Genomic DNA, 21,970 nt, shown 5'->3' on the forward strand with positions numbered 1-21,970 from the left:
GATAATGATGATGATGAGGAGGAGGAGGAAGAAGAAGAAGAAGATGATGATGATGATGATGATGATGATGATGATGATGATGATGGTGGTGGTGGTGGTGATGATTATGATGAGGAGGAAGAGGAGGAGGAGGATGATGATGAGGAAGAGGAGGATATCACTGCTCCAATGAAAAATGGATCGGATGTTATCTTATTTATAAAAATACTTTTACACTGAATAACATTGGAAATACACTATTACATACACTGTTATAATCTTGTACAAAATACGCTGTTCGCTACATCTGCAAATGCTATGTACGGTATTTGATTTAAACTGTGGAAATTCTTCTGTTCAAATTTTGTTATACACTATTTTACTGTGCAGCGTAGAATGTCAAGAAATACCGGCGATAGCGGTACATGTTTAGGAAGTAAAGTAATGATTTTCATTCCGGTCACATGCAGTATAGTCGTGTTCGCCTTTTAAAATAGACCGATTTCTGAAAAGCTGAGTTAGTTTTCAAAAAGTCAACTATGCGTTTTCAAAAAACGTACACAAATCTACTGCATACCATTAATGCAATAACGTGTAAATATCCGACAATATATATGCCTAAACATCACTTACAAGTTCACATTGTTGAGCATTAAATACGTAGTGCTCTTCTACTAAGACGTCGTCATAATTTATAAGTAAACGGATGTTGAATGCGGAGAGACAAGGCTAACGTTATGTCTGGTAATATGCTAATATAAATGAAGTGAAACTGTAGCTGCATCATCAAGAAAGAAAACTTATTATAGACCTTTAATTATGGCAAGACATGAAGCCAAATAATGTGATAAACGTTAAGTGCACTGAACGCGAAACACACAAAACAAACAAATACAAATTTAAAAAGTGAGGTCATCGCCTTGAAACGATCGATGCAAATAATTGAGGTAAAACGGTACTTTGGAGCGCGAAGCGTCAAACTTGGCACAAAGCAAATCAGTTCTTAGCGCATTAACACAATTGACAACACAAAAAAAACACAAACAAACCAAAAAAACTAGTATAAACTGCATCTCGTTTATATAAAAATATCTTTAGATACATTTGATCATGTAGTTAAATATTCAGATCATCACCAAGCAATTTCTGAATGAAGCCGCAATAATGGTTGTAAAAGGCTTAATTACAAAGTTTTGTTCGTGTTCAGCAAAATCCCATGCACTGTCTTGAAAATATCAACTGGTAAATAATGTAGTAAATCCTCTGTACATTTGAATCAGTGATGGAGAAATAATAAACTAACTATAAAAAACCTTTTAACACTAACCATAATCATGTTATCGTGTTTGAGTTATGTTTGAGACATAAATATGTCTATCTTTTGAAAAAGTCCACATATAATTTTATTAGTGATTGATGTTCTCATTGAAAGTATTCAATGTTCAATATCGTGGCAAACATTTAAACAATACCCATTAGTATTCAGCTACTCATGTTGAGCGCTTTATTAGAAATGGATAAAAGAATACCCAAATGCATCACCATACATTCATTTCCCATACATGCAAGCTTATCGGGTTTTAACGACTGCTATTGAGACGACAATTCGTGCTGTAAGTGGTCACAACTGGTTGAATGTGTTAAAACTGATTTTGAATTGCAATAAAGGAGACGAATTTGTTTGGTTTCTATGCAAAACGTGAGTATATTTTGTATGTGTCTTTGTACGTTTACGTGCGCATACGCTTAAAGTATTCACGAACAAAAAACCCTCATTAATGGTATTAGCAGCTTATGTTTCAATTAATATTTGTCGCAAAGCGATTTTTTAAAATGTAAAAAAGCATAACACGTATTTATATGACTGGACCAAAATTGAGAGGCTGGCACTGATCGTTAAAATGCTATAAGCGCAGTTGTATTTAGTAGTTCAAGAAGTTTGTTATGTTATGTGTTTTGTACTGTTTGTGGCAAACTGATCATTTGGATAGACGCAACCGTTTAATTAGACTGATTTATTTACCTTATTGCCACATCGAATATTTTTATTTTAAATCCCAAGAGAAACACAACACTTTCTAATTTCACAATTTCCTTTTATTAATACACACATAGTAATTATTTCCATGTAATTTGGTGATGTTATATTGCCTAAATACATTAATATAAATTCTTACAATTCCAAAAAACTATAAAATCCTACCTAAACTTGAACAACATATATCCTCGTATTTATACATCGAAAACTCAAGAAAAGCAAGCACATTACATGAATATCATTCTAGGCGGGAAAAACTCCGGTAATTTAACAAATATACTCCGAAAACAGAGCCTAAACTCCGGCAAGATTATAAAACAATAACACCGGATAAGTCTTACAAAATAGACGATAACCGAACAACAACAAACTCGTGATCTTCACGACACTGTTTCGGGTGTGGTTGTGCTGTGTATTACAGTTTGGCAATCTGATCTTTTACCATTAATAATGTGCCTTGTGCCCAAATTAAATATCTTCCCCGATAGCGTAAGTGAAGTTTCACTTTGCTTAAACCTGTATTCAATCAGAACAGGTTCCCCTGACTAGAATACACCGTTGATGAGGAAATGTATTGTGTTCTTGTTGAGATTACCTTATCACAACATGCTTATAGTTAGCTTTTAAGATTATGTTTTGTCCGTCATTTGTCATGCGTTGGTGTCAACAGTTACTCTCTAAAAACTCGAGAGGCCACAGTTATTGCCAAGGGTTAGCTTACTGTATTGTCTGTATTGTCAGATCTCAAAGAAACTTTTTCAGAACACTTATCCAATGATATCTCACTCGAATTCAAAACTTGGTCATATGGAGTCTGAAACCATAACACTATGTTACATAAAAAAGGTGATGAACATCCCTTTTACCTTATTCTCATCAAACTTGCTCATAGCATGTGTTTAATATATATTTTAGTCGAGTTCAAAAATGCGTCCGTCCTATGAAAAACAAAGCACTGTGAGTGGGGCAGTTTACCTCATATCATATGACAATAGTGAAACCTAACAATCGACATGTGCGTCCAATCTGCACGACACTTGCTAAAAACATCATATCTTATAATATCTTATTCGACTTTAAAATGGTTCTGGTACATTAAAAAAAATCCGCCATGGTATAGGGAAATTTTTCTTATTTGGCTATATAAAAACATGGTTACACCTTCAAGTCTATGTTTTGTCCAATGGCCCTGAAGAATATTTGTATTAATGATATATCCGCCTTCATAAGAAACAGCTAGTTGTGGCCTTTGAAAACAAATGGCCGACAGAGCTTCCGCAGTTTCCTTATAAGGATAAATGTAAACTTTGAATACACTCTAGACGTAATATTTTCTGCCCAATCTTCACGAAACGTGCTAGGAAACTGTGTTCAAGTGATATATCAGTCGAGTTTAACATGTTCTGGTCCGTTGAAAAACATGCATTCCAGGGGGAGGGGAGCGGAGCTTTTTTCTTATATGGCAATAGTGAAATCTGTAAACACTGTACAAGTCACATTTTTGTCAAATCTTCATGACATGTTTTCAGAACATGTATTGTGATATTATGACAGGGACATTAGTTTAAATGTAAATTATCTTATCTGACCTTAATCTATTTAAAGAATGTTGGTATGCATGGTAAATTTGTTTCTATATATTGAAAACTCCTTGTCATATATTGGCAAAATAAAATCATATAATACTACTTTTGTGTCATATATTGACAGACTACTTAAAATATGTATACTTCGGTTAAATATACTGACACATTCTAGACGTATGTTTGTTCTCACCGATGTTTATGAAACCTGCTGTTGGGCCGACAAAGCTCAGTTTGTTTAGCACTGGACAACAAATCACAGGTCCGAGTCCCGGCCCGGCCACATATATTGTATTGGAATTGGTCATGAGATTGCTTTTATAAGTTTGTGTCTTTAGTACTGGCTAATCAGCTAACCCAGGCAAAATAACTTGCTAATAACGTTTGTTGTAATTATATATCGGTTCGAAAATGATCCCCGTACGTTTAAAAACATGAATCGTTTTCCTAAATTAGCTATAGAACAACTTTTTGAATACTCGAGAAGGCTCTTTGTATTGCCCCATATCATAAAAATTGCTCTGATTTTTTCTAAATTAGTTCGATCAGTTGAAAAAGCGGAGAGGTTTCCATTATACATCTTTAAACTATATACATGTAGAAGCGCAAGCTGGTTTCAGGGCTCATATGGGAACTAGAGACAATATCTTTGTATTACATGGTTTAATTACCCATATAATTAATCAAAACAAACAGTTATTTTGTGTTTTTGTTGATTTTTCTAAAGCGTTCGATTATTTGTTGAGACCAAACATTTGGTACAATTATGCAAACTGGGTATTAGAGGTAAGCTTTTTAATGTTATCAAATCTATGTATAAGCAAGTACGCTCATGTGTTAAACTAAATTGTGAAATTGGAGAGATGTTTAAAAGCTTTTTAGGAGTACGTCAAGGCGAGTATCTAAGTCCTTTTATCTTTGCTATGATGGTTTATTCAAGATACATAAGACATTACAGTCCACGAGTACACATGTATGTTGAATATATTTATACAAACAAAATGCATGCAAGTGGTCATCAATAAATACAAGTTCATGACATGATTGATCATATTCAAACTATATTATGTTCAATACATACATTGTTAAAAAGATACATGTATTTCAACATAATGTTAACATAAATAGCGCTATTGACAGCGAGAAGTCAACTTTTCTGACATGTAAAATTACTCAAAATAATATTTATAGACATTTCTTTGAATAAATGCTTTATGAACATAACTTGCTAAATTTCTGTTAATTGTTTGGTTATCAGATTGCATTAACTCTATAAATTTGGGAACATTTGGTCTTTTCCAGTAATATTTCTTTATGTATTTTTTTCTAATATCATTGTATAAGGAACATTCAAACAAAAAATGAAATTTATCCTCCAAGACATTGCAATGTTGACATTTTCTTTCCTGGACTTGTATAGATTCTGGTTTATGCCATCTGCCTGACTCTATTTCTAATCTATGAGAGAATACTCTTAGTCGGCACAGATTAAACCTAAACTTATCAATAGTAACATCATTTAAATAAGGCTGGAATTCAAATTTACAAAAAAGATTATAACTTACTGCTCTTGATGAATTACTCAGTTCAGACATCAAATTTTGTATAAAAGCATCATTTAATCTGGATTTAACAAGAGATAAAAAACACTTATCATCACCTACTCCTTGGTTTATCCATGCATAATGTAATCCCAAGGACTGCAACAAGTTACAAACAGCTTTGCCCATGTGTGCATATTTGGTTTACTTATCAAAATGTTACACATATGTAAATATATACACTTAACATATTTATGGTTTTCTAACTGGGTAACTTTAAGCCAATACCTTATTACATAAACTGCACGTCTCACTATTAAGGATGTTCTACCAAGTTCTCCATACACAAAATTATTTTGAGTTTGAATTTTCACACCTAATAATTTTTTACAGAAACTTAAATGTACTCTCTCAAGTGTCATGGATTAATTTAAGCCCCATATTTCTGAGCCATAATTTAAAATGGTAAAACAAGTAGATCAAATAGCTGTAATTTGGTCTGAATATTGATTGAAGGAAAATTAAGTAAATATGAATTTACTTTAAAAAACCGCTTTTGAAGCTTGTCCAGCAAGAGTTTCAAAAGTACTTGTAAATGATCCTCCGGTGGTAAATACAATTCCTAAATATGTAAAGGATTTTACAATTTCTATAACCTCGTCTTTATATGCAAAATTCATATTTCTCCTAAATTGCCCCCCTTTTTAAAAAATCATAACTTTAGTTTTATTTGAATTTACACAAAGTTTCCACCTATCACAGTATTCTTCCAACAAGCACAAACCTTTATTAAGCTCTTCCTCCGATTCAGCCATAATAACAATATCATCTGCATATAGTAACAGAAATAATTTCAACATTCCAATATCAATCCCATTAAAACCATTAAACATAAAATGTTCCTCAATATCATTCAAATAAATAGAAAAAAAGGTTTGGTGATAAAGATTCACCCTGTCTCACTCCTAATAAACAAGAGAAATATTCATTACTTATTCTATTACCTAATTTGATTCTTGATTTCACATTTACATACATAGATTTAATAATATTTATCATTTTTCCTCGAACTCCTAGTTTCAAAAGTTTATACCAGATAATATATCGAACCAAATAATCGAACGCTTTAGATAAATCCACAAATACAGCATACAATCTCTTTTTTTTCATTAAGTAAACACCATGTAATACAAAAATATTATCGATAGTACCCATGTTTTGTCTAAAACCTGCCTGTGATTCTATATATACATGATGATTTTCTGCCCAATTATTCAGTCTATTGTTAATGACTTTAGTAAATAATTTCCCAAATGTACTTAATAATGTAACCCCCCCTGTAGTTGTTAACATCATTCTTACTTCCCTTTTTATATAATGGTACAATAAAACCCTCACTCCACATTTCAGGGAAATGCCCATTTTCAAACAGTTTATTAAATAAAGTACACACAACTTTTAAAAAGCTACAACTGTGAAGCCCAAATTAAAAAAAATAATTGATTAGATAATCAGGACAACTTGATTTTCCATTGTGTATTTGTTTACAGGCATTCATAACTTCCTGGTCAGAAAATGGCACATTTAATTCATCAAACATTATATTAAGTTCTCCATTCAAATATCTGTCTTCAAAAAATAAAATATCTTTATCGGGTTGGTAAAATGAAGAATTTGGATCATTTATTGATTTAAAATACTTTAAAAAATCTTTACTTATTATGTTGTGTTTATTATCTCTAACACTAGTATTTCTTAACATTTTCCAATATAATTTTGCATTACTTACAATCCATGCAAAAGACGTCGGACCGCGGACATTTCCGATAAAATTTGCTGAGGTCTGGGATAATTACCGAAACTGTCGGACCTCGTGTCAGAATTAATATGCTAAAAAATGCGAACTAGTTCATGTTTGTTTTACTTTGATAGATTATTTAAATTAAAAATTTTAACTAATTTTACCAACCAGTCGAACTTGCTATCAATGCTGGTGATGCAGGGTTTTCACTGACACCCAAAAAAGTTGTCGCCACTTTTTTGCGACGAGAAACTTTCGGTTAATCTGACCTTATCTTTAATGACAATCATTAAATAAAAACTTACAACTAAATGCTGTCACTGACTATGTTATAACTTTAATAACTATAATTTCCTATAGTTACCCAGATCACAAGAAGTAACTATAATAAGTCTTAATTCGCTTTATTTGTATATCAATAAGATAAACATCACAGGTGACCAAAATAATCAAATAATGTTACGTTGAGACAAGCTAAACGTTTAATTGACTTCAACCCAAGAGTTGGCATGGACTAGACAGGAGTCCTTGGACACCATGGAGTGGTCCGCTGCAACAGCAATGGTCTTTTTTTCTCCAGACATGTGATGAGCATGAACTTCTGATCACAAACACTATCTTGCCCCTTCACACCCGTTACGAACGTCATGGATGCATCCTCGCTCAAACCACCAGTATCTTATTGACTATGTTATCTTGAGAAAGAGTTACAGGCGGGATGAACATTGCCAAGTTAAAGACTGCCAGCTGCAAGCTTTCATTTGTAAATGCTCTGGAAGCGCGTTGGATTGGGCATTACTCAGAAAACTGATTTATGCTATAACCACAGACACCCTTGGGGCAATAAACACAAGGACTGTTTTGATGAGAGGACATTCAACAGTTATTGGATGAAAAACACCACCTCCACAAAGCCTACCTAAGAAACCCAAAGTCCGTAGCCAGTAATGATGCCTTCAACAAAATAAGCATAAACTTTGTCAGATACAAGATGCTTTGATCAGAACAAAAGCCGTTGAAAGCTATGCCGATAGGAACAATTATAAAAAATGTTACGACGCATTAAAAGATGTGTACAGACCCACTATGTTTTCTATCAAGCTTGCAAAGACATGCGCATGGGATAAACACTTAATGACCCTTTGATATTGAATGTAGGGCATTTTTCGCCTTATGCCACAGGTCCGAAATTCGGCCCCATTCCAAATGCAAATCTGGTTGTTTTTTTCCCAATTGAAAAAAAATCCCTATTCCATATTATTATTTTTTAACCTTTAAATATATGAGTTAACCTGATCCAGTGTAGAAAATAGAACAAGGGCTGTTTGTAAAACATGCATTCCCCCATATGGACTGTCAGTTGTATATGCAGCCATTGTGTGAATACGTTTTTTGTCACTGTGACCATGACCATTGACCTAGTGACCTGAAAATCAATAGGGATCATCTGCCAGTCATGATTAATATACCTATGAAGTTTTATGATCCTAGGCCTAGGTATTCTTGAGTTATAACCCGGAAACTATTGTACTGTTTCGAGTCACTGTTACCTTGACCTTTGAGCTAGTGACCTAAAAATCAATAGGGGTCATCTGCCAGTCATGATCAATATACCTATGAAGTTTCATGATCCTAGGCCTAATTATTCTTGAGTTATCATCCGGAAACCATTTTACTGTTTCGAGTCACTGTAACCTTGACCGTTGAACTAGTGACCTGAAAATCAATAGGGGTCATCTGCCAGTCATGATCAATGTTCCTATGAAGTTTCATGATCATAGGCGTAAGCATTCTTGAGTTATCATCCGGAAACCATTTTACTGTTTTGAGTAACTGTGACCTTGACCTTTGACCTAGTGACCTGAAAATCAATAGGGCTCATCTGCCGGTCATGATCAATGTACCTATGCATTTTCATGATCGTAGGCATAAGCATTCTTGAGTTATCATCCAGAAACCATTTTACTGTTTCGAGTCACTTTGACTTTGACCTTTGACCTAGTGACCTGAAAATCAATAGGGGTCATCTGCCAGTCATGATCAATGTTCCTATGAAGTTTCATGATCATAGGCGTAAGCATTCTTGAGTTATCATCCGGAAACCATTTTACTGTTTTGAGTCACTGTGACCTTGACCCTTGACCATTGACCTAGTGATCTGAAAATCAACAGGGCTCATCTGCCAGTCATGATCAATGTACCTATGAAGTTTCATGATCCTAGGCCTAAGCGTTCTTGAGTTATCATCCGGAAACCATCTGTTGGACGGACCGACCGACTGACCGACCGACCGACATGTGCAAAACAATATACCCCCTTTTTCGAAGAGGGCATTCCGGAAACTATCTGTTGGACGGATCAACCGACCGACCGACATGTGCAAAACAATATACCCCCTCTTCTTCGAAGGGGGGCATAAAAATATTGCATAATTAAATTATCTGTTGCCTTGAATTTGTTTTAAAAACAGTAAAATATGTATAATTGATTATTTAAGACTTTCCTTCTTTTCTCCAAAACTGGTGTTCCGCGCGATTTTTTTCACCTCTAAAAAGGCCAGGCACTTTCCCCAAAATCGGATTAAAAAACCTGTACTTATTAAACATGTTCATAATACTTTGTAAAAATTTTATAATATGTTATCAAAATAGTCGTTATTTACCAGTTAACGGCTTCTTTGAAATATAAGAAACACTATTTACATGCGCTTATTTTCCCCAATAATTTGCGATTAATTTTTTTCCCAAAATGGGGTTTTTCACGACGCGAAATTCCCAAATTTCCAGTGTGGCGTTTTCCCAAAATGGAGCGGAAAAGGCCTGGATATATAACAGAAACTCGTGTATTTGGAACAGTATGGGTTAAAAAAAAAGAAATGTTTTCTGGAAAAGTATTACAGACCAACAAACAGACACATTAACTAAGTGATTTTAGTTTCCCCACATATTCACCTATTCCAAGTGGGTATATATGAATTGCCCTTTGAGGAAATCTATGTACAACAAGCAAATTCGTTGAATTGATATCCCCCGCCAATATTCTTCTGGACACAAAAGTGTTATATTTGACATTCAAAAAAGCATTTTATCAAGATACAAAGGGCCATAACTCCGTTATTAACAGATGATGTACAATGCCATATGGCGTGCCTCATCCTCTTGTTAATATACAATATATATATACTCGAACCAAGTTTCAATGAAACCCGCCAAAACATTTGCAAGATATGGCTCCGGACACATAACAAAAGCATTTTTTCAATATACAAAGGGTCATAACTCCGTTATTAAGAGATGGTTTACAATGCGATTTGGCGTGCATCATTCTCTTATCCAATTATATACTCTTACCAAGTTTCAATGAAATCCGCCAAAGCTCTTCCAAGATATGGCTCCGAACGGACGGAAAGACGGAAGGACGCACGGACGGACAACGCCAAAACAATATCCCTCCGCCTATGGCAGGGGATAATTATATGAGTCAATACATTGCTATTAGGTGTTTTAATTTTCTTCTACTACAATTTTGCATTCTATTTAAATTAAGTAATTGCACAACATTTTAGAAATACCAATTATAAAAACCTGTTAAATTGATATTGATAATCAAAAAAAATATCCATAAAACTAAAATAATTTGCCTTCAGTGATTATGGCATGAATTTTCAAGCTTTAAATTTTCATGACGTACATTATAATCAAATTCAATAGCATTGGTTATGTTTCAAGCCATCAGTTACCTGCATGTATGTTGAGTATTGGCTCCGTAGCAAGTATTAAACAATGTGTTATCTCTGTTTCATCTTATATACCGGTCACTACAAAGATTATTAACAACAGTTATCAAACAGGTATATAAAAATGATCAATTATGTACAATGACAATTTGGGTGAATAAATCACTTGAATAGGCTTTTGAATCGTCCAAATTATAGTGATCTTATTTTTAAATATACATAATTAAAGGGGTAGAATGATGGTTAATACCTTATTATATTTTGAAAATAATATTAAATTTAAACAAGACTGGATTAAATGGTTGCTGGACACATTTGTTTGTATAATGTCTCCATTTTATAAATGCTCATTAAAACATTTGGATACCTAAATAAGAAATTGTCGCTACGGAGACTTTTAGTATGCATGGGACAATTTGTAGTAGTAATAATATATAATGAAATGTACATAACTATCCAAGATACACATGCACTGTCACACTATTACTAAAAGGACTTTAGTGAAGTTAAAATTTCATGGAAGTAGGTTTTGTGTAGGCATAAGTTTGACTCCCACGAAAGGCATCTATGTAAAACAAAAAATAAAACATCTTTTTTTAGATAAATACCGTTTGAAAACATAGAATATGCATTGTCATGGCATTTGCCCCTTTAAACAGTTTGGATTTTTTTATAAGATCATTCACTCAATTAACTAACTTTGATTCAAAGAGATGAGGTTTTTTGGAGCCTAAAATCTTCATTTGCCCACTGATGTCTAAAGATTCTGTTCAAACCTTTTGAATCTTTTTATTTTATCATAGAACAATATAACATTTATAAAGGCGTTTGTGTCACTGCTTTAATTGTTTTCAAAAGAAAGGGTCAACGAGGCTAACGATAAATCACAGACCAGAATGATAATAGACCAGTATTGGTAGTGCTTTTGTCATCTAATTATGGCTAGTTAATTCAGACAGTTTAACGAGATATGATCCATTGTTTAAATATGCTTTGTAACTGAATGATCCAGAGCCCAAATTACAGCAATCATGGCAGAGGCCCATTTGTTATTATGTCGCAAAAAAGAATCACCGCTCCAGGGGAAGTTTTAACATAAGGCATTTTTTTACATACAAAGATTTTGAGATATTTTATATAAATCGTAAGGGCTGGAAGGAGGACGTACTTTTCAAAATATTTATCAAATACTTAAGCTTCGTTAAAAATCGGGTCCGGTATTCGGCCCCAAATCGGGTCCGGTATTCGGCCCCATTACAAATGGAAAAAAGTGATATAGCAAGCTCCAAGTGCCATTCTAAGAACCAGTCAAATATAGTACGTACAAAGTTTTGCAAGTCTGTATTAGGTGTAAAATGTAACACTCAAAACGATTTTATTTATGGTGATCTTGGCCGAATGGATTTACATTCTCAGAGGCCTGTTTGCATTGTTAAATATTGATTGAAGATCACTGACTGTAGTGATAGAAAATATGTGTCATGTATTTACATTACCATGTTAAATAATATTGAGTATAACCCACGTAAGCAAAACTGGGCCTCACTTGTTAAAGATACGTTGTGTAGATTAGGTTTCTATCATGTATGGCTGCAACAGAGTGTTGGAAATAATAGCCAGTTTATTAGTGTATTTAAACAACGTGTTAAGGACATATTTTTTACAGGACTGGCATAGTAGATTGGAAAATTCATCTAGAGCGATATTCTATAACACTTTCTGTAATTTCGAATTCCAACCCTATCTTTAACATGTAAATGTAAAATGATATAGAAATGCTCTTACAAAGTTACGAATGTCATCACATAGATTAAATATTGAAACAAGTAGATGGAATAGAACGCCAAGGGAACAAATACTATGTAACAAATGTAATAAATAAGAGGACGAATTTCATTTTCTATTTTAGTGTAAGCTAAATGACAGCGTACGAGGAAAATATATTAAGCAGTATTACCATCATAGACCAAATATGTTTAAAACTGTCTAGCTGATAACAAATGATAACTGTGATATATTACGAAACCTAGCTGTAGATGTAAGCAAAGCCTTCGAATTGAGAAAAGCACATTATACAATGCATTAATATTTCTATCGTTTATTGTATAGTACAAACTATATTTCACCATCAGTTTCCTGATTCACTTGTCCGTATATCAAAATTGCAATCGGTGTTACGGTGGTCTCTGCATTGCAAATAAATGCATACATAATTATCCGACACCATAAAGCAAAAGTATTCCGTGTCATATGACTACATATAAATTTTAAATTATGTACATAGTTATTTATAAAAAAAGAATCGTTTTAAACACATTGTGATGAATACATATTGTATGATATTAGTGTTGTAGGATCATATACATGTAAAAGATCGATCCATTATTGGATATAGTGATAAAGCAAGTTCAATTATTTCAGTAAAGTATATTGCAACAAAATAATACAATTGTTGATAAAGATTTCGATATTTTATTTTGATACTCGAATCTTAAACATATCGACTAAGTCTAGCTGTTTTGGGTATTCCGAACGTATCATTTAAAAAGAGAGAAAACTCTTCCGTTTCTTATGAGAATGATTGGAAGAGTTAGCTTTCCTTTCTGCACTCTTTGTTCTAATAATCGCCATATTTCGATGATAACTGGGTCATTGATGAGATGTTTATTCAAGTTTCAATCGCCTATCTCCTTAGATTTATTGTACTTATGATTTCAATCATTCTATGATAAAAAAAGAAGAATGTAATTTATATGTAAATGACTCGCAATTTGAATTATATATAATATCTACCAACGCAAAACAAATTTACAGCGAAGAGTATTACTAATCATTGTAAATGATTGAAAACAAATGTACGTTTAAACAGTTGTGCATAGTGATAAGATGATAGTGATAAATACACTGATATGAATATTACATCATGATATGTGATAAGTGTTGAACAAGGACCATAACGGTCTATTTCAATTGAGTATATATGTTTATTTATTTGTTGAAATAAAAGTTCTTCTTCAAAACAAGTTCTTCATCTTAAGGGAAACCATGAGAGAACTCTAAGATAATGTTTTCCCAATCATTATCAAACGTACTTTTGATTGTAGAATATATGTTCTTATTTGTTGCGGCCTAGTTCATAATTGTTCAGAGAACATGAACAAACTGCTAATAACAGTTTAGTTCGTGTTGGACTAGGTAAGCGACATAGGGTTAATGGTACTCATATTATTTTAATGCTAAATGTATGCCTTGAAATATTCGAATCAATATTTAGCTTAACGGTTGATTTATTTTATATAGGACATGCAAGCAGAGAATGCATTTTCCATTCAATTGTTCAGTTCTCATGTTTCATGTTTTGAAATAAGTGCAATTTTTTTATTAAAGGTATGAGCATCCTAGTTCAGTATGGAAGATATGACCGAAATAGCAAACTCAGCATTACAAAACCATGATAATTCGGATTCGGATGAATCCTTTGAATCAGCATCGGGAGATACAACAGACGGGGTTGGTGCTTGTGGTAATGAAGATGTATCTGTAAACAGGCCAGGATTCTTAGATTTGTCAGATGATGAAACATCCACTGAACTCGGTGCAATCAGCAACGATATTTGCTCGAATGAGACTGCAGTTGAGAAACGTTCCTTACAAGATGCTTCTATATGCGCCGAGATACTAAATGTAGGCAATTTGGGTAAATCCAAAAGAGCTCATAGTTGTGAACCCTGTGAAATTCAAGGCAAAACTGCCCCGGCTTCTATGTTTTGTCCGAGTTGTGAAAACGAGATGTTATGCGAAATCTGCTCAACAATACACAGGTCATTGCCTATTACGAAATCACACGATCTTCTGGATATTTCCGAACATTCTGCATACAAACAGATTGAGGATGTAGATATCCCAACCTGCGGTCTCTGCCATCTGCAGAACGTTGGTAATGAAGCAAGTGTCCAATGTATGCAGTGTGAAACGTTTCTCTGTGATGCATGTTCCAACCAGCATAAGGCTCAAAAAGCGACCCGCGCACACAATCTAACATCAATTGTGAAAACAATCGAACGGTATGTCAAAATACGTTGATGCTTTTTAACGCCCCTGTCATCATGTTAAGTATGGATTAAACTCTTCTTGTTTGAATTTAAGCTTGACAGTAAAGCACTGTTTAGTTTAACTTATTTAAAAAAATAGTATTAAAACTACGTGTATAAATAAAAACAAAGACAGAGATATATTCATTCGATTGCTCAATGATATAACTATATTTTGATCTTTTTGCAGGTCACATGTATATTGCGGCGACCAAAACAATTGGGAATTATCTCAAAAAAATGTTGTATCTACAGACACAGTGATGTTGGTGTGTTCCTTATTGTAATCGTTCCATATTGGTTTTTTTTCTTAAAACAGAATAACTACTCATGTGCTGGGTTAATGAGGTGAAAAAACGGAATTGCCACTTGTCATCTTTAAATTAGGGGCCATCTATACACATTCTGGTCATTCAGTGAACGTGTGTTCCAATAAGAGTATGGTATATTAATTTATTATTCAAGCTTTTGAAGCTTATCGTCGACTGAAAGTCTCAACAACAAAAAATGATCTACATTGTATGGTATAAGTAAAACTTTACTATTAATTTACGACACTTTTTATAATGCTGTATGTATAAGCTCATTTATGTTATAAAATTACTCCTTATTATAAGCAAACAGTAGTTACCGTTAGAAAAATGTACGTTTCAAACTTCATTACGGATTAATCAAAAAATTATTGCGTTGTTGCAATCGCTAAAATTGGAAACGTGTAAGGTCTCTTTTTTTGAGTATTGCCAACAATATCGGAAATTTAAGTGTAAATCCAAGAATTACTTTTTATGATTTTCGTACAAATACACCACTAAAACAAATCAACCATAGCAAGAGTAAATATTAGAGTTAATATTAGATAATTCAGTAGCAGTGCTAGTGTATGCGTTCTTCGCAACCCTTTTTCTCTTTCATAAGCTTTTTTTATAATTTTCTTGCAGAAACAACCGGGTCGACCAGAAGCTTTTAATATTACATCTGATTCTTTGACGCTTTCATGGACAAAACCTGCCCTTCACGCGGACGGGGATTATTTTCAAATAGAATATAAAGAATTAATTCCAGGGTCAAAGTGGAAAACTTTTACCGGAGAATTTGCTGAATCAACGCAGATTCTTACGAATATAAAATCAGAAACAGAGTTTGTATTTCGGGTACGGGCCATTCAGTGCGACGGTGAAGGTCCGTATAGTGAGGTTAGTGCGGTTGTCAAAACGCACATTTCCACAGCCTCTCGTCTAATTGGTTTCTCCGTCCGTCTTGATGAAGAAACCACGTCACCGATTCGGTATGCCTTGCCAATGTGTGAAGTTAAAGAGGCAAGAAATAGTAGGGCTAAGACAAGGAAATTTGAAGTGGGTAAGGATACGTTTTGATTTAATATCGCATAAATGCTGGTATGACGCATAGCAATATACACCCCGAGACTATTTGTTATTTTTGTAAAATGTCTTCCTTTGTCGTATATATAACAAACATGGCTTGTATATATATATATATATATATATTAAAAACAGGAATACTGGTGTTATGGAAATTGTCCGATTTTATACATAAACGCCAGAAATTAATCAATTTTTACAAATATAAGTTTATATATCTGTATTAAAGTGTGTTATTTAAAATGTGTTTATTATGTACTCGATTTGTATTATCCTTTTTTGCCCTTGAACTGATTGTTTACGGCATATCCATTCATTGCTTAACTAGTGTATGCTCCCGTGGAGAACAGACAGACTGATAGGCAAGGCAAAAAACAATTTGCTTTATATTGAAACGATAAAATATATCAGATTTGACAAAATGCATACATAAAATTAAACTTATATGATTTCAAATGTAATTTCAAAACATGGAAAATAACTTTATAATTAAATAGTGCAATTTGGATACCTAGAAGATCACATATTTTTACAAATTTAATGTTCATGTAGTATTATATAAACGTATTTTTAATGTAAATAAGAGTTCCTAAACTTGTGTGTGCACACGTCTTGTGTGTTGTTTCTTTTGAAAGGTCACCGTCAGAAACTCAGCAAATATGTTCTCATCTCTTATGGTTTGTGTTTTAATAGGGTCGCCAGCAGACACTCATTGGAAAGAAAAGACCCTGCTTATGATTGGAGAGACAGGGACAGGCAAGAGTACCCTAGTCGATGGAATGGCCAACTACATACTTGGAGTTGCATGGAGCGATCCGTTTAGGTTTAACATCGTAAATCTTGAGGAAGAAGAAAAACAAAAGATAAGAAATCAGGTGAACAATTCTAACATTTTGACCTAAAGACGAAGTTGAAAAGGGCAGGCAGGCAAAAATTCAAAACAATTTTCATATTGAAGGAAGAATTTTCATTTTTTTAAACTTACATACAATGGAAACTAAGGCAGGTTCTAAACATTCAATTAACAGGGTTTCAAGCCTTGTCAAAATGGATAACCGAAATACTGAACAAATTTAAATGCAAAATGTGTTCATGTTTTAGCTAACGTATACATACATTTATCTAAAAAGCGTAACATACATACTAGATGCCAAGAAATAAAAGTGATTACAATAGATTGGATTTGCTTCATCGAAACTTCGGATTCAAAAATTAATAACGTTAGATAGTGTAAAGAACTGGTACACTATGTAACATAAACAACAGGAAGATGCATAATAAAATATATAATTTATTTTACAGCTTTTATATAATATTGACCAAACGCGAAATCAGATATATATTTTCTTTTACATTTCCATTTTAGGCCGTGTCCCAAACAGAGTGGATTACCTGCTACACTATTCACCCTCAAGCGGGAAGCAGACTTCCGTATACAATCAACATGATCGACACACCAGGCTTTGGTGATACAAGAGGACTTGAACGAGATCAGGAAATCGTGGAACAGATTCGAGAGTTGTTCTCAGAAAAGCCTCCAAAGGGTGTGTTATATATTGACGCAGTTTGCTTCCTAATTAAGGCACCTGATGCACGTCTTACGCCAATTCAGAGCTATATTTTTCAGTCTATCATGTCGTTGTTCGGAAAAGATATAGAAGACAATATATGCTCTCTGATAACATTTGCGGACGGTATGGATCCACCAGTTTTCGCAGCTTTGGGTGAGTCGGGATTGCCATTTGGAGAACGTTTTACGTTTAATAATTCTGGCCTTTTTGCAAAAAATGCGGGTCTGTCTCAAAGCTGTTTGTCACCAATGTTTTGGGAAATGGGGCTCGTGAGTTTCAGAAACTTTTTTAAGCATCTCGATACCTTTGCAACAAAAAGCTTGCAATTGACGAGCGATGTTCTGTATGAACGAAGTCGTTTAGAAGCAACCATCCAAAACCTCCAACCAAAACTAGATATTGGTCTCAACAAAATAAATGAATTAAAATCTGAAATCAAATTATTTCAAGACAACAAGTCCATTATCGCCGACAACAAGGATTTTACGTATGTTGTTCCAACAACGCATCAGGAAAAAAGAGACCTTCCAAGGGGGATACATGTAACAAACTGCATAAATTGCCATTTTACATGCCATGACAATTGTATGTATGCAAATGATGATGAGAAAATCAACTGTTGTGCAATGAATGATGGATATTGCACCATTTGTCCTGACAGATGTTTTTGGGAGCAACATGCAAATACACCGTACATATTTACATATAAACTTGTTGAGGAAACTAAAACATATAGTGAAATGAAAAAAAAATACGAAGAGGCATCTGGTAAAATACTATCACAGGAACAAGTTTTAGATCAAATGGGCGAAGAACTCGATGAAATGGTAGACACTATCGAAGATATGATGATTATTGTCCGAGACTGTAATACCAAACTAGCGGCAATAGCTCTACGTCCGAATCCCCTTTCAATGGTAGAGCACATTGACTTGATGATCGAGAATGAAAAGATGACTAAAAAGAAAGGTTGGTATGAGAGGGTTCAGACGCTAAATCGGTTCCGAAAAAGGGCTATGGTCACAAATGAAGCTGAACACTTTCACAGGGAAGCAAAAAACCTTGGGATGACCGGAAAAAAAATTCAAAACAAAAGGACTGTTTTCAAGCGGTTTAAAGATCTGTTTGGTTGGTGATGGTCTGACAACTAAACACCATATGTTAAAAAAAATCCGATTGTTCTTTGAGAGTAAAAATTAACTTTAGATACTTTCAGTTGGAAAATATGCTGGACGTTTGCACTCGATTTAAAAAAAGGTGTATCCATATTGTTCGTTGTAAACTTTATATGCTATCTACTACGGATATAATAACATATAATTATCAATTACAATATCGCAGTTTAAGCAGCCTGGCAAGTATGAAATTGTGTTGTTTTTACGGTATTCATGAAACTATGTCATCCGAACTTAAGATGAATTTACTGGCTTTTAGTAATGGTTGAATAATGAAATAGATTCTATTAAGACTACAGCTTTCGCCAGCCGATCAACCAGAGGAAGTGGTAGTGGTGGTAGTAGTAGTAGAAGTAGTAGAAGTAGTAGTAGTAGTAGTGGTAGTAGTAGTAGTAGTAGTAGTAGTAGTAGTAGTAGTAGTAGAAGTAGTAGTAGTTGTTGTTGTTGTAGTAGTAGTAGTAGTTGTTGTTGTAGTGGTGATGGTGGTGGTGGTAGTAGTAGTAATAGTAGTAGTAGTAGTTGTAGTAGTAGTAGTAGTAGTAGTAGTAGTAGTAGTAATAGTAGTAGTAGTAGTAGTAGTAGTAGTAGTAGTAGTAGTAGTAGTAGTAGTAGTAGTAGTTGTAGCAGCAGCAGTAGTAGAAATTGTAATAGTAGTCATAGAAGTAGACGTAGTATAAGTAGTAGTAGTAAAAGTAGTAGTAGTAGTAGTTATAGTAGTAGTAGTAGTAGTAGTAGTAGTAGTAGTAGTAGTACTAGTAGTAGTAGTAGTAGTAGTAGTAGTAGTAGTAGTAGTAGTAGTAGTAGTAGAAGTAGTTGTAGTAGTAGTAGTAATAGTAGTAGTAGTATGTTATTTGTGTTGTAGAAGTTGTTGTTGTTGCTGCTGTTGTAGCAGTAGTTGTATATTTTATTATGTAATTGATGTTTCATGTTGCTCTTTTAAATGTTGTTGTTATAATGTTCTTTTTGGTTATGCGTATTTGTTGTATTTCGGGATGTGGTGTTATGTCTTATTCTATACTATCTGCACAAAATTGTTCAAGGAAATTGACTAACTACTATTTGACCATTGGCCTTAAATTGCGTGATATTTGTTTTATTTCAAAGAATATATCTCAAACACAAAATACATTATTTATTAATTTATTTAAAAACATATTATTTTGTTTATACCGAATAAGAACGTATCCATATATTATTCAATTAAACAATTTGTTATTTCTGTTATAAGTTATGTACAACAAGTAACGAATCGTATAGCTTCAAACATTTTGGAAATAAATATTGTTTTATTTACAGAGATTATGTTCTTTAAAGGAATCTTAAGACGGATTTAACCGTACTAGTATTTAAACGTTGCATGACAATCCTTTTTCCACGAAATACATTTTTACTAGCAATAAAACAATGATGGATTTGACAATAATAATAATATTAGTAGTAGTAGTATTAATGATAAGTATTATGGATGTGTCGAAACGCCTCTTTAAAGCACCACTGCTGCTGTGAAAATAGTGCTATTGAACACAAAATATGCATTAAAATATGAATTATAAAATACACATTTACCTTCATATCAGTATTTGATTCATGATAATGATCTAAAACAATTTGATACTGGATAATTAACTCATAACTGTTATAATAAAAGTAAGTGTATAGCCTATAATTATATCATTCTAAAGCAAATAGAAATTGTTAAATTGAACGTACGTGCCATGTAAATATTTGGGTATTATAATTAGAATTATGCAGTTATTCAATGTTTGGTAAGGTTTCTATTAAATTATTGAATTACAATCGGTCACGATTATGACATAACTGAATATTAAATTGACACAGACAATGTATACCCCGTCACGGGTGCATTGTTTATCTAACTTTTAAAGAATACTGTAAGAATGCGCGATTGCATAAGTGCGCGCAGAAGCTTTAATATGTATGTTTTAAAGGGCAATAACTCAATGACTTAAAAAAGGAAATCGTTAAACCTTTCGCATTTGCAGATTAATATTCTCTGGACCAAAAGCGCACGCGTTATGTAGAAGCGCACATAATCTTTATTATGTAAATTTAAAATGTAAAGGGCAATTGGTCCTGAAAATAAACAATAGATAAATGTATAACATGAATTGTGGCAGATAATTATTCTGTAAACGTTTGACGCAAATCGCGCGAAAGTTGTAGGAGTTTCGCACAGAAGCTTTTATTAATTTGTAATTTTAAACAAAGGTTAAATAATCCTTAAGAATAAGCACAATCGCGACTCATTAACACCATCGCAATATTTGTTGTAGCATTTGGAAATGATAACTCTGTTACAGTTTTTTTGAAAATCCCACGTAAAATAACGGAGTTGCGAAAAGAAGAGTGTGCCGGACAAACGTTCGGATGGAATGTAGCTTGCTATTTATATATTTCTAGTTTCTAAGCCTTTCGGCGCTGTATAGAAAAAATTGTTCAGCGAGAAGTATGTTAAACACTCGTATAAAGTATTCAAAGTGTACACATACAAAGTATGTGATGGTTACTAATTTGGACTTGCACGGAGCGTAACCGCGTATGTATACCTGTGCCAGTGACCCACTATATAACCCTCTGGCAGCCACACTATATAACCCTCTGGCATACACCAACCTTTACCGATAACCCGTATAGCTCACTAGTTATACCATTTGCCAGTAACCATGACACCACACGCCGGTAAACACAATTACACGCTGGCTCCTACTGCGGTGCCAGTAACCACCAAACTTTACCAACAGGGTGTAGTGCCGGGAAAATCTAATCTACCTGACCCCTGCAAGTCTGGGTAACCAACCAACCATGCAAGCAACCAACCAACCAAACATCGCCCCGTGCAGTTAGCCTTTTGCTATAATGTTTACGTTAAGAGATGGGTTGTGAGCCCACTGCGTCATTGCGGTGTTGTCACGAAGGAGCCCCATACAATGGCAGCGGAGAGCTCAAAACCCCTAAAATATACTTGTTATTTAGAAATTAATACTGATTAACCAAAATGAGTGTAACTGAGAAATTCCACAACCTGTACTCACAGAATTTTACGCCACAAATAAAT

The 21,970-nt window shown here is 33.8% G+C and overlaps 1 protein-coding gene across 1 annotated transcript; it reads left to right on the plus strand.

Moving 5' to 3' along the window:
* The first annotated feature begins 15,712 nt into the window (after positions 1 to 15,712).
* LOC127845386 (uncharacterized) lies at positions 15,713 to 18,969 on the plus strand. The gene is made up of 3 exons (XM_052376264.1): positions 15,713 to 16,125; positions 16,842 to 17,023; positions 17,515 to 18,969. The coding sequence occupies exons 1-3, from the start codon at positions 16,068 to 16,070 to the stop codon at positions 18,853 to 18,855; spliced, it is 1,581 nt and encodes a 526-aa protein (XP_052232224.1). The 5' UTR covers positions 15,713 to 16,067; the 3' UTR covers positions 18,856 to 18,969.
* Positions 18,970 to 21,970: the final 3,001 nt, after the last annotated feature.

This window comes from Dreissena polymorpha, chromosome 9 (assembly GCF_020536995.1).
Source record: "Dreissena polymorpha isolate Duluth1 chromosome 9, UMN_Dpol_1.0, whole genome shotgun sequence".
Lineage (NCBI taxonomy): Eukaryota > Metazoa > Mollusca > Bivalvia > Myida > Dreissenidae > Dreissena > Dreissena polymorpha.

Coding starts and splice junctions, on each gene's coding strand:
- LOC127845386 (XM_052376264.1), top strand. CDS start 16,068: ATGTGTGAAGTTAAAGAGGCAAGAAATAGTAGGGCTAAGACAAGGAAA. Junction 16,126..16,841: donor GACAAGGAAATTTGAAGTGG/GTAAGGATACGT, acceptor GTGTTTTAATAG/GGTCGCCAGCAGACACTCAT. Junction 17,024..17,514: donor AACAAAAGATAAGAAATCAG/GTGAACAATTCT, acceptor TTTCCATTTTAG/GCCGTGTCCCAAACAGAGTG.